Raw genomic sequence first — 13,625 nt, 5'->3', positions numbered from 1 at the left:
ATCGCCAAAACGAAGTTGCAGAAGCTCTCAGGTGAGCGCTGCGCCGCTTCATTTCTGCTCGGCTTTCCTTGGAAATCCGAGCGAGCGTTGCGCGGGCTGAAGTCTATGAGTCGGTACACTGCTCACTCGGCTTTTTGAGGAAAGCCTAGCAGAGCTGATCATAAACAAAACGGCACAGCTCTCATCTGAGCGCTTCTGCGGCTTAGTTTTAGCCATCGGTGGGGATCACCGTGCTCAGACCTCCACAGATCAAAACTTCTGACATGCCACTATGACACGTCAGAAGTTTTATGAAAGTATAGGTACACTTTAAGCCATACTTTTGGCATCTGTATTTATAGTAATGTAATATTTCTGTTTCATAGCAGAAATACATCGTAGGAGCCGGCTTAGAGGGCTGCCAGGGACAAAGAAAAAAAAAATCATGGTACGCTACATCGTATACTATATAACGGAGGTATTGACCACCAGAAGCGTTGCTTCCAGGGAAGAATACAGTTTATAACTCTACCGGGTCTGTGCACAAGGCATTGCTATGTACATGATCCCTACGGCAAATAACATTGCTGTAGGTATCCTCCTTGTAAGGTACCCTTGATATGTTGGGGGTTCTTAAGGACTGGACTGGAGAAACACGGTCGTAGGAAGATTTTACAACATGTTAAGAAGAAACAACAAATACCTCGTCCATTCTTCAGCTTTTTCGGTCCTTGCTTTTTCTTGGATCCAGTAGTATCAGGCGGTGGTGTTGGCTGCTTTGTTACAGGAACCGGTTCCGGTTTCTTCACGGGGACCTTTGTCCCATTGACTTCTTTCTTAACGTGCTCCACAATCACGGGCTTTGGCGGCTTCTTGTCCTTCTTCTTTCTCTCTCTTACGCTGGTAACGTTCTCTATCTGAATTAAAGGCGCTGGGACGACATGTTCTTCTTCGCTGGACAAAGCATCTCCCAAGTCAAAATCACGCGTGGCCGTTTCAGAATCCGACTCGTGAAGGTTGCCATTTTGAGTTTCTTTTTTCTTGTTCTTTTTTTTGTCCATTTTCTTTTTGTCTATCTTAGTGAAAGGGAGTTTCAGGTCCTTCTTCTGTTTTGCAAGAACCTCATCATAAGAAGTCTCTTTCATGAAGAGACAGAAGAAGAGAACGCTGACCAAAATGACCACCAGCGGTACCAGGATTATAAAATGCTCGTAAAACTCCATTGTGCTTTCTTAATGTTGTGCAGGTCTTCTTTCTACAAGAACAAACAAAAATGAGGGAACGTTTTACTGCAGTCCTTTCGAAGACAAATTAGACGTATTGAGAAATTTCTAGATAAAAAACAAATTACTATAAATATTGGTAAATATTTAATAATTGATTAAATCCTTTAAAAAAATTATATGAACTTTGCAGATTTAGGCTATGTTCACACGGAGTATTTTGGGGGAGGAATATCTGCCTCAAAATTCCGTTTGGAACTTTGAGGCAGATATTCCTCTCCCTGCACGCCGATTTTCGCGGCAATTATCGCGCCGTTTTTCGCCCGCGGCCATTGAGCGCCGCGGGCATAAAACAGCGAGATATACGCTTTCTCCTGCCTCCCATTGAAGTCAATGGGAGGTCAGAGGCGGAAGCGCCCGAAGATAGGGCATGTCGCTTCTTTTTCCCGCGAGGCAGTTTTACTGCTCGCGGGAAAAAGACGCCGACGCCTCCCATTGAAATCAATGGGAGGCGTTCTCGGGCCGTTTCTGCCGAGTCTTGCAACGCGGTTTCCGCGTCAAAAAACTCGGCAAAATACCCCGTGTGAACATAGCCTAAGAAAGATATTTCCGTAATATTAGCATCTAACCCAAAGGTCACATTGGTGGGTGCCTTGGCACTTGGACCCCCCAAAGGTCATGAACATGTGGGCTTTAGTACTCCATCTGAAAGAAAAGTTGGCTATACAAGTCAGATTTCCATTAAAATCTGCGAGAAACCAACTAAAACTGGAGATTCCATTTTACCACACAGGCTTCAGCTTGGAGGAGAATTTAGGCTCTGTTCACACTGGCGCCACGAGCCTCCGTTGGGGCTTCCATCAATATTTCCATTACATTTGACAGCAAGAATATCACACCAAACGTCGCTATTCTTGCCATCCATCCGGCGGTTGCAGTTCGGATCCATTCAATGACGGTTACGGCACAACATCACGGCTTCTATTATGAGCAGAAGCCATGACAGCAATGTGAACAGAGCTTTAGTTCACCCAGTATCAGAAGGATCTCAAGTCAGTGATTGGGACCAAACTAATCATATAAAGACTCTACAGTTTTCAATTCCTATCTCCATTGGCCTAAAATATAATGTGTGATCAATGCAATAATACGTGCCGGCAGAAAGAATGACTAATGGAACAGCGAAGGCGGCATGTGGCCCCAAAAACACCCATTTGTCCATCCTTAGTCAAAATATAATCACCTACTTTATTTATTCTGCAGATGAAGATCAGGAACTTAATATATTTATATCTAGCTTTGAATATTACCGTCGGTGGTAAATAAAAAATAATTTTTTAATTATTTTTTTATTTTTTAAAAGCTTCTACACCGAATCAAATAGAAAAACATTGTCATTTTGAAGGACAAAACGAAGTACTTTTCACTTTTACATCCGAGCGGCAGAGCTGCAAAAACACAGGCGCTGATTTAGCTAAGCCTGCTTAAAAAGGATAACAAGTTTATGCTGCACTGCACTCCATGAACCCGCCAGCTCAGATGAGGATTCATAGAAAAGATGTCAGTGTCCGGGAGACAAGTTTTCTTGGGAAGATCATCGCCACTCAACAATAGAGCTGCAGTGTTTGCTCATCGTCATGTCACGTTGGGAGAGGGGCCAAAACTGGCGTTATAAACAAGGGGAAATAATGGAACGAACACATTCTATGCACGGTGGTGTTAGAGGAGTTTATCTGAAAATAAGTGGGGTCTTTACAGCGAGTAACAGGAGAAAAATAAAACCACACATTACGTACGGGAATAAAAATGACACACACACGCACACGTAATAAATAAAATACAGTTCTTTGGTTAAAAGCTAATTAAACATTCAACCAACGTCTGACATGTCATAGTGACATGTCAGAAGTTTTGATTGGTGGGGGCCCGAGCACTGAGAACAGCACCGATCGCTAAAACGAAGCGGCAGTAGTACTCGTGTGAGCGCTGAGGAGCATAGTTTTTGTTCTGCTTTTTTCGGAAAGTCGATGTATGGTAGTACGGACTCAGACATTCTATTGAGCCCATACACACCTACATAAAATTTCTGGAAAAAGTTCGTTTTAGCGATCGGTGGGGGTCTCAGTGGTCGGACCCCCACCAATCAAAACTAAAGTAAATAAATAAAAAGGAGACAAAAAAAAATGGAAAAGTAGGTCAAATATTTTTGAGCGATGGGAGGAAAAAAAATAAAATAAACACCAACATACAGACTCCATCAAACATCCATAAAAGTGCCCGAAACATCTCCTAATCTGCCATCGACCTATTGGCGATATTGCTCAGATAACCAGCACTTGAAGGATCAAATTGTAAAAGTTTATATTAAGAAGTCAGACCACTGTACATTATGTTATATTAGGCCTCACGCACACGACTGTAGCCATGTGCACGGCCGTGATTTTCGGGTCGGCCGGGGAGTGTCACCCGCGAGCCGCCCGCATATCCATTATATTCTATGAGCCTGAACCGCAAAACACGGCCGTAATAAGGCTTGCCCGTTCTGAGGTCCGGGCTCCTGGGCCATGCGCGGACCGTGGAAACCACGGTCGAGTGCATGGGCCAATAGAAATGAATGGGGCCGCAATTCTCCCGTGGATTTTTGCAGCCGCAAAAGCACGTTCGTGTGCACGGGGCCTTAGTCTTCCATAAAATTTCACTGGTCCTTGTCCCAAATGTCAGTCATCCAACAGAAAACTAGCGACCAGTGGATGATCGACGATAAGAACTTTGCTTCAACATTTTAACAAGATGTAGACCGCTATTAATCATTATTACCAGATACTAGAGCACAAAACGCGTGTGTACAGTGGCATATCGACTTACATAAGGGTCCCATCTAAAGCACCAGCCACGTCTAGATGGCTACAGATTGTACAGGACATGCAGACGTCACATTACCGCCCAGCAGTTGACCTTGTGTTAGGAAGACTCATCCTTGTGACTCATCTTTGATTGCGGGGTGCTCATCCCTTCTTCCCGGGGTCTGCCAGGCCTTCACTGCCTTTCTATAAGCAAACCAAAAGCGAAATAAAAGCAAGGCCTCGTGAAGAGCAGCGAGCGACAACTCAGCCCTCATGAAATCCTTTTGCTCTTCACTTGATTAACCTGATCCAATCAGACAATTTGCTGAACACCATAATCTCGGCGCTTCAAATGCCCTCTAGGTAAATACTTTTCATTCTTCCTCTGCTGATGTTGCAGCCGACATATGTTCCTGCATTTTAAAGACTATTCTACTAAGTCTAAAAAGCCAAAACATAAAAAAAAAAAAAAAAAATTGGATGTGAAGGGTCATATGCATGAGGCCTAAATCCCATTGTCCATGGTTTAACTACAAGTGGGGGCAGGAAGGGTTTCATAGCGATGATTCTTTGCTGGTTTCATTGATTCTCACTGCATCTAGTGATAAATACTGCATGCAAATAAGCTGAAGTGACAAACAATTCCATATTTAATTGGATTAAAAGTAAGATTTTTTCCCCAAAATATTGTGTTTAAACCGAGTAGCTCAGTGAAAGGGTGACGTCAGGCTACAAAAAGCTGAAGACTCCCACTCGTATCCAGTTAGATCTCCAATTTACAAGTTATTACGAAGTATCTACTGATGCAGGCCGGAACAAAACCACGCCGCAAAGAATAGAGAAAAACTTTCTATTGGCAAACTTTTTGAGACTACAGATATATTTCATAAGATCACTTTGGCGGCACGGTCACGAGCTCAGTCCAATACTATCTTCCAGATTATAGGACGTGTGGGCGCTCTATAGGGCACCCAGAATCCCCTCAGATTTGATAAACCAGCTCATGGATTTACCGGCATTGGAACTCCCATCCTGGTACAGGGTCCCCAATTTTCCCTGGCAGCCAGTATATGTAGAAGGACCAATAATAAAACCATGTGAAAACACCCTTTAAGAAAGATGCTGTGGAAGGCGATCGTTCTCAGCCAATCAGCCTAGACAGAGGTGCGGCTTTACATACAGCATGCACAAAGCAATGCGCCCAAAAGAGTTTGGGGAGCCGCAGTATGCCAACATAGGAGATGCTTATAGTACGATATCTGCCTCAGTAACTGTTTCTCCAAGTAGAACTGAATTAAAGAGACTAAAGAGAATTTATTTTTTCAAATGAACGTCACATTAAGCCATGCAATCCTATTACTGAGCAATTATCTTTCAGTCTAATTTGGCCCCAAGCAGCTAAATTAGGAGTGATCCAGCAATGCCAGGATGTTGGTATGACAGATAGCATGAGACGGTTTTCAATATATTGAAGTGAAGCGGATGACACCCAAGATAAAGTCACAAATGCCGAGAATTTTTATTCTCATCCAATAAACAACAAAGATGGCGGCATCACTGGTCTGGTCACATGTGCCATATACACAGCCAATATTAGTGACCACCAATACGCCTTTTCACAGCAGTCACTAAGGGGCTTTAGGCTAGGCCGCCGCCTTTTCACGGCGGCCCAGTCTAAGCCCTGCACGGTTGTCACGTGCAGGCTGGAGCCGCGGCTCGGCTGTCTGATGACAGCCGGACTCCTGCTCCAACGGTAGCGATCAAAGTTTACTTGGATCGCGGCAGTTTAACCCGTTAAATGCCACGGTCAATAGCGACCGCGGCATTTAATTTGTTTACAGAGCGAGTGAGCTCCCTCTCTTACCCATTGGCGGCCCGCAAATGCAATCGCGGGCCTCCGATGTGGTGTCATGGCAGCCAGGGGCCTGATAAAGGCCCCCAGGCCATATGCCTATTAGAACACGCCAGAGTCACGTCCTAATATATTGCCTGTCCGTATACTAAAGCATTATTGCCTGTCAGTGTAAATCTAAGTATACCAAAGCATTATAAGCATTATAAGCATTATAGCATAAAGTCCCCTAGTCGGACTAATAAAATAAGTAATAAATGTGAAATAAAAAAATACAAATGACACTAAAAAAATAAATAAAACCATTATTTCCCATAAAAAGTGGTTTTATTTAGTAATAGTGTAAAAAAATTAAATAAAAAGTACACATATATGGTATCGCCGCAACTGTAATGACCCAAACAATATATTTAATATGTCATTTAACCCGCAAGATGAACACCGTAAAAAAAACGCAAAACAAAATTGGTGAAATTGCTATTTTTTTCCATTGCCCCCGAATAAGTCATGATAAAAGGTAATCAATAAGTCCCATGTACCCCAAAATCAGTACCAATCAAAAATATGGGTATATACATGGGTATAGAGACCCCCATGAATTGTTTAAACAGAGGGGCCAAGTGATGCCGCCAGGATCCAAAAGGAGCACAGCCTTCAAGTGTAGAACTCAGTGGGAGTTTCAAGACCGTCTACTCCTGTGTGCTACCAGTTCAGTGTTATCATAGGGATACTAGATCCTATAGAACCTGGCCTGCAGAAGACACATGATTGGTTGCAAACCCCAGTGAGCACAGGAGTAGGAAGTGTTGTCATGGGGATTCAATATGATGGGTTACACGCTATTTCCTAAATCTATAAGTCCATTCACATGCAAAAGTGTTTCAAACCTCAAATGATTGGTGGCGATTTAAAAAAAAGCATCCCAAGTATAAATTCGATCAGAACGATCATGGGGGAGGAGTTTCTACACCCCAACGGGCACGAACAGGATTCCCTAGTGAAGGCATTTAGAGTAAGTCTGAATATTTCTTTGATTGCAATCAACTAAGCAACACTTAACGGATTCCAGGAACCAAACCAAGATCAGGGATCCCAACCTAGATGCCCGCCTTCTTGTAGGTGCCCTAATTTAAAGGGGTCTTCCTAGTCACTGATGCATTCTAAACTTTGCTTTAAGTAGCAGTAAACAAAATATTTTTCATATAGTAAAGTTTTAATAAATACCCAAAAATAGTGTGACACATGAAAAGATACTATGCTATAGCATGAGATTTCCCTCGGAGCTGATATTTTGCTGCAGCTTCCAAAAAGAAGGCGTTGAACGAAATTCTGCTGAGTAATGGAGTATAATTATGACCGGAACACTTCCTAAGCCTCCTTGCAGGGCAGCTGATGACTTTTGCGGAGAAGTGTGAAGCCATGTTGGAAAGTGTTTCACAGGCTGTCCTATCATTCTTAGAAACCACTCTTCTGTCAAATATAGATTTCCATTCCTAGGGAAGTGGCCTCACACCATATAAATAGACCTAACTAGTTTTAATGCCCTCAAACCTAAACTGCAATATAAAAACCATTTGGATTACAGCCAAACACTCCTTTTTACCTAACCGAAGCTGGTAAAACCAGTGGTGTCCAGCTACCTTACATGGTCACTAACTACACAACAAACTTTGGACAAATTAAGAAACATATTAATACATCTTAAGAAAAATCCCTCCTCCACTTATCAGGCTCCTTTCCTCCACTCCTAACTGTTCACTTACTCTAAATTCACTGCTAAATCTTTCTCCGCAAGACAAGACTATCAGCTTACTGAGGGATCGGGTTACTGCTGCCCATAGAAATCTATGGAGAGGGGAGGAGTGAAAGAAAGGCATCAAGAGAGACCGACACTGCAGCAGCTTCCTAATAAGTGTTATATTTCACCTCCGTGCAGGATTCACAGCTACACTGCTTATTACTGATGTATAATCTCCATGTTGCTGCTGTTTCTGAGGGTGTGCTATCTGTGACAGTTTTGACCCATAACATTATATTTTATATTTTGGACTTAAAGCCTTTCAAAACTTTTCATTTTGGTATCTCTTGGCTGCTTCCTGCATATGCAGGCACGGTAAACTACATGTTCATCCTTGGACATGTCAGGAACAAATACAGCCATACCCTCATAGGCAAGACAATGGAAATATGCCAATGATGCCATATAGCCTATAAAGACAACGGGCATCCCTGTGTAGGAGGTGTCCAAAGGAGACAATGTGGCTTGATTCTCCAAGAGAATGGAATAATCCAAAATAAAGAACACCTATTATAAAGGGTTATCCACTAAGGACAACTTTTGTCTACATGCCCAATTAGAGAGCGAAGTTTTAAGGCTCACACACATGACCCTACTTAAAGATAGGCATAAAGCGCCATTTGTCCTTTTGCCATTGACGTTAATGGAAAATACCACAGTATTAAATATTTTATTGTAGAAATAGTTAATCCGTAAAAAATAAATGAATAATATATATATCTATCTATCTATCTATCTGGAAGTGAGCACTATTTCCTGTTGCTGTATGAGCCCCTATAGGATTGAAGAAAACCTGTCACCTGCCCAAAAAACTGCAGCGGACATCTCAGTTAGATTGCAGGCGCCGCACAGCTTCTGCCACTGTATTTTTTTTCCTACTAGCCCCCACCGTTGCGGAGGAATCAGTGGCGCTAGTTTTGGTGTCCGATATGCAAATAAGGCCTTTGACTGTCAAGTGGGCGGGTAACACCGGTTACTTCTTAAGGGGTAACCGGCCACTTGACAGTCAAAGACTTCATTTGCATATCGGGCACCAGAACAAACGTCCCCAATATCTCAGGATATCGGGCTAGAAGAAAAAAATAAAAAGCGTCAGAATCTGTGAGGCGCCTGCAATCCATCTGAGTGGTCAACTGCTGTTTTTCGGGCAGGTGACAGGTCCTCTTTAAATAGCAAAGTCAACTCTGCTACACATTTTTGTATTTACAACTGTACAATAGAGTAGAAGTCAGTCACTGTACGACGTTTTCAAGCTGTGAGAGGGGAAGAAAGGATGTTTTGGCTACAACAGGGAGTTAAAAGAATTCCTCTGCAGCTACAAGGTCAACGCTCTATCCGCACTCTTCCCATAATTAGCACAATACGCAAGAGCCAGGGACTACAAGGCAATTAGGGTATGTTCACACGCAGAGTCGAAAACGTCTCAAAATACGGAGCTGTTTTCAAGAGAAAACAGCTCCTGATTTTCAGACCCTTTTTGTGCCACTCGCGATTTTCGCTGCGTTTTTTTACAGAGTCTATGGAAAACGGCTCCAAAAACGTCCCAAAAGTTTCCTGCACTTTTTTGCGGCCGTTTTTCTTACGTGTAAAAAAATGCCGCGAAAAACGCTTCGTCAGAACAGAACTCCGTTTTCCCATTGAAATCAATGGGCAGATGTTTGGAGGCGTTTACAGCCCGAAAAACGTCCGAAAATAGGCCGTGTGAACATACCCTTACACACGACTAGACGAGAGGATAAACATGGCCGTGATCGGTTTATTCCCAGACGTCCCACATGGGCAGCTATAAAGGAAAAATTACCCCACGATACTTTCTTCCCATTCTATCTATTAAGGGCCTGTTCATTTCCGTTCCGGGGTTCCGTCCGAGGTTTCCGTCGGGTGAACCCCGCAACGGAAAGTGAAACTGACAGCACAGCTTCCGTTTCAGTCACCATTGATCTCAATGGTGACGGAAACCTCGCTAATGCGTTCCGTTCGTCACCATTCCGGTTGGTTTACGGTTTTCCGATGGAATCAATAGCGGAGTCGACTACGCTATTGATTCCGTCGGAAAACCGGAAACCAACCGGAAACATCTGACCGGTGCCACCAGGGCAGGCTCCAGGTTTATATGGGCCCTTGGGTGACAGACTTAGTAGGCCCCTATTTGGGAGTACTCACGGCAGCAGTAAAATGGCAGAAAGCATCACTTTTTGCCCCCATATAGACGTTAGGACCTGTTTGTACCACCATAAATTTAGTGCCCTCTGTAGATCTTGCCACACAGCTCCCCTCTTCCGAAGTAGTGCCACACAGCCCACACCTCCTCCCAGGTAGTGCCACACAGCCCTCCGCCACCCCCCCGTAGGTAGTGCTTTGGGGTTCCCTCTAGGATTGGAATCCCCAGCCAGAGCATTGCCGATGCACTGGCTGGGGATTCTGCTTCAGAAGTCCCTCACGTCACTGTCCATATATGGACAGTGTTGTCAGGGGCAACTCCAGACCCACAGTCCCGGGCCGAGCGCTACTAGAAAGCTGCCCGAGACTTCAGCTCTGCTCCGGACATCACTGTCCATATATACGTGAACAGGCCCTTACACATATTATACCTTTGCGTTTTTAATATATCAATGTTTTCTTTGGCAGTTGCTACTGAACGAAGGTTGCATAGAACAAGTGATCCAAGACTGCCGCTATATTGAAAAACACCTTATGAAAACACTTGAGACTTGCCAAGCCCAAGACGACATTGTGCCAGAATGGGACCTAACCAGCACCTTCAGAAGAGCAGATAACATCTAGATTTAACATTCTTCTCAGCGAAAAACATAAGCTAATGAACTACAGAAAACAGGCGGCTTGCTAGTTAGTACAGTTGACTTGCGTTAAGGGGGTTCTGGGTTGAAACCAGTCTCGGCAGTTGGACCTCTACCAATAATGAAGTTATGGCATAACTTCAGATCAGCTGTACTAGCTGGAATTACCCGCATCGAGGCATACAGGTCACCTGAAATGAAGAATTTCATGCTGGTTGATGTAATGCAGGAATGCACCGGGTCTACCAGAGCGGGTCTCCCTTCTGACATATAGTCCCGAGTGGAGGAAGGTAGACCGTCACTAGTCTAAAGTTGTTCACAGTAAAACATCAAAAACGGATAGTCATGCAGCACGTCTCGATATATATTATTCTAAAATCCGCTAAATCGGAAACGCTTTCATTGTGGCTAATCAAAGATGCAATAACCAAAATTTGAGCACACAAAATATTTAAAAACACAGCACTGCCACCTAGTGGTAAAACCTTCATAAAGATGACAATGATTGAAGAGCTATGTAGCAATTCTTCAATACAACCATGTCTTCATACATTACTCTTCCATACGTTAGCTATATTTTATGCAAGACCAAAGCAAATACTAAAAACAGTATTGGTCAAAATATTTGCTTCTTAATGGTCATCTGAGTATCCAGCAAACTTATATAACATAAAGTAGCCTACGCAAAGTAACCCAACACAGTATGCCATTATACATCAAGCCCAAAATCCATCATGGAGTACAGGAAAGGCTTTCTATATTTAGCAGCATTATTCTGGATTCATCCAGTGCGATTATCAGTTCAATCATCATCCAACAGGTTACCAGGACAGGAACCAATATGGTGGACGACGCTGAAATTGAGAAAAGACCATACAAGCTGTACATGGTCAGGTTAAAATACCCGATCCGAGCACAATGTTATACAGAGAGCGGAGCTCCCTGCGTTTGGTTATTGCCGAGACTCGCAACACATTGAGGACACTAGATGCGCGTTGTGAGCTTGTGCACTTTTGCCGAATTATTGATTAATTTTAATCTCGTGCTCCTTACTACTTTTGCAGGATGCATGAGGACTATGAAGTTCTGGGAAGAGGGGTATCAGCACACAGTTTGCTTGGAAGACCTCCTGGTATCACAGTATGGGCTTGACCAATAGGCTGCTGGTGGCGCGGAGTCATAGGGTGCCCACACATGTTGTTGCAGATTTTGGTGCACCGCAGATTTCTCCCTTTTCACAGTAGAACATCCGTAACAGAACGAGCATGCTGCAGGTTTGAAAATTCACAGCCTGCTCCGAAACCATATATCCTATCATGTCCCAACGGGAATTGTAGTTTTGCACCAGCTGGAGAGGCACCGGTGCCACACTGATCTGCAGTAGAGCATCGCACACTGTGGCTCTCATTTATAATGCCCTCTGCAGCAGGACATGGCTTCAGCCCGCTGGCATTGTAGCGCTCGCTAGGCATTCACATCGTCGTTACAAGGCATCAGAGCTTTCTATGTTAACAGACAAGGTGACTTCAGCTGCAATAAAGAGAATTATGATTAACTAGGGGAACTATAGTGCTCTGCAGCAGGTTACTGCCTGCCTGGCCCTTCCCTGGAAATACCCTCCAGACAAGCTTTGCCTTTGCCAGTCACCTCCCCACACCCACCGCTGTATTCTCGGCACCACGTGCGTTTTATTTAAAGGGACAGGTATCGGTGACTCAACAAGTACCATCAAACAAGGTAGATGAGAGAGCAGCTCCCCCCTCCCAATAGGCTATGAAGTCATTAGGTAGCGTGACTACTTTATATCTATTGTTAAAGGGACTGTCTGCCGTCAGATAAGCCCATGTTATTGCCGTGTTAGGGTATGTTCACACGCAGTAGCAAAGTACGTCTGAATTTACGGATTTTCAGACTTTTTTGTAAGCACTCGCGTATTTCGCGGCGTACTTTACGGACGTTATTGGAGCTGTTTTTCAATGGAGTCAATGAAAAATGGCTCCAAAAACATCTCAAGAAGTGACATGCACTTTGACTTAGGCGCCTTTTTATGCGCCGTCTTTTGACGGAGACGCGTAAAATTACACCTCGTGGGAACAGAACATTGTAAAACCCATTGCAAGTAATGGGCAGATGTTTGTAGGCGTAATGGAGCAGTTTTTTCAGGTGTAATTCGAGGCGTAAAATGCCCGAATTACGTCTGAAAACAGTGCGTGTGAACTTACCCTTAGGGCGTGCTTGGATATAAAAGCGGGATCCGCTGCTAAAGCCACCACCTCTGCACATTGTAAACAATGGACAACATTGATTTTATTTAGCACCCCACTGCGAGGAAACCAAGTTTGACGCAGTTCACACTGAGTTTTTTGGTGATGTTGACACGGAAATAGTGTTGAAATCAAGGCCAAAACCGCCTCCCATGGATTTCAATGGGAGGCATTTTATTTCCCAAGCAGCTTTTAGCCGCTCGTGAGAAAAACCACGGCATGTCCTTTCCTGCCGCTATTTCGCCTCTGACCTCCCATTAAAATCAATGGAAGGCAAAAAAAAGCATTTTCCGCAGCGTTTTTTTCCTGCAGAGCTCAATGGCTGCGGGCAAAAAAACACGGCAAGAAAGAGCAGGAGGGTCAAAATCTGCCTCAAAATTCCTGAAGGAATTTTTTGAGGTAGATTTTTATTCTCCCTGCCAAAATACTCAGTGTGAACAGGGCCTATCATGGTGTTTTGACTGGTTGCCGACACAGGACGAGAATGCGGCGCATTAGGAAGAGCATTCTCGTCCTGTGTGACAGCCGTCTGTGCGTGCGATCAAGAGCGGGGCAACGGCTGTAATACACAGCCACGGCCCCGCTCTGACAGCGGAGAGGAGAGAAACATCCTCTCTCCGCCGTTAACCCTTTGAATGTCGCGACGAAAAGTTGATCGCGGCGTTCAAGGAGACGGGACTGCACTTTGATCGCGTCACAGAAGAGAACTGTGACGCGATCAAAGCCCATAACTTGTATGGCCAGACAGCCCAGGGTCCATTGAAGGACCCCAGGGCTGTCTGAACATATTTCCTGTTGTTAGGGCATACTGAGGTATGCCCTAACAACTGCCTGCGTACAATCACTAACAGGCTAATGTACTGGCATA

The 13,625-nt window shown here is 44.1% G+C and overlaps 1 protein-coding gene across 9 annotated transcripts in view; it reads right to left on the bottom strand.

The window, feature by feature from the left end:
* The window catches only part of KTN1 (kinectin 1), a 105,860-nt gene that overhangs the window by 77,876 nt on the left and 14,359 nt on the right, over positions 1-13,625 (bottom strand). For 8 of the 9 annotated variants that reach the window (XM_075843272.1, XM_075843265.1, XM_075843270.1 and 5 more), the window contains exon 2: positions 683-1,234. In XM_075843272.1, the coding sequence (XP_075699387.1) occupies positions 683-1,202 (520 nt within the window). In that variant the 5' untranslated portion in view covers positions 1,203-1,234. Of the gene's footprint in view, positions 1-682; positions 1,235-4,067; positions 4,160-13,625 lie in introns of those variants that run through there. The other variant, XM_075843266.1, reaches the window with a different exon arrangement.

Source organism: Rhinoderma darwinii, chromosome 12, assembly GCF_050947455.1.
Source record: "Rhinoderma darwinii isolate aRhiDar2 chromosome 12, aRhiDar2.hap1, whole genome shotgun sequence".
Classification (NCBI taxonomy): domain Eukaryota; kingdom Metazoa; phylum Chordata; class Amphibia; order Anura; family Rhinodermatidae; genus Rhinoderma; species Rhinoderma darwinii.
This window is presented reverse-complemented; position numbering and strand designations above follow the sequence as displayed.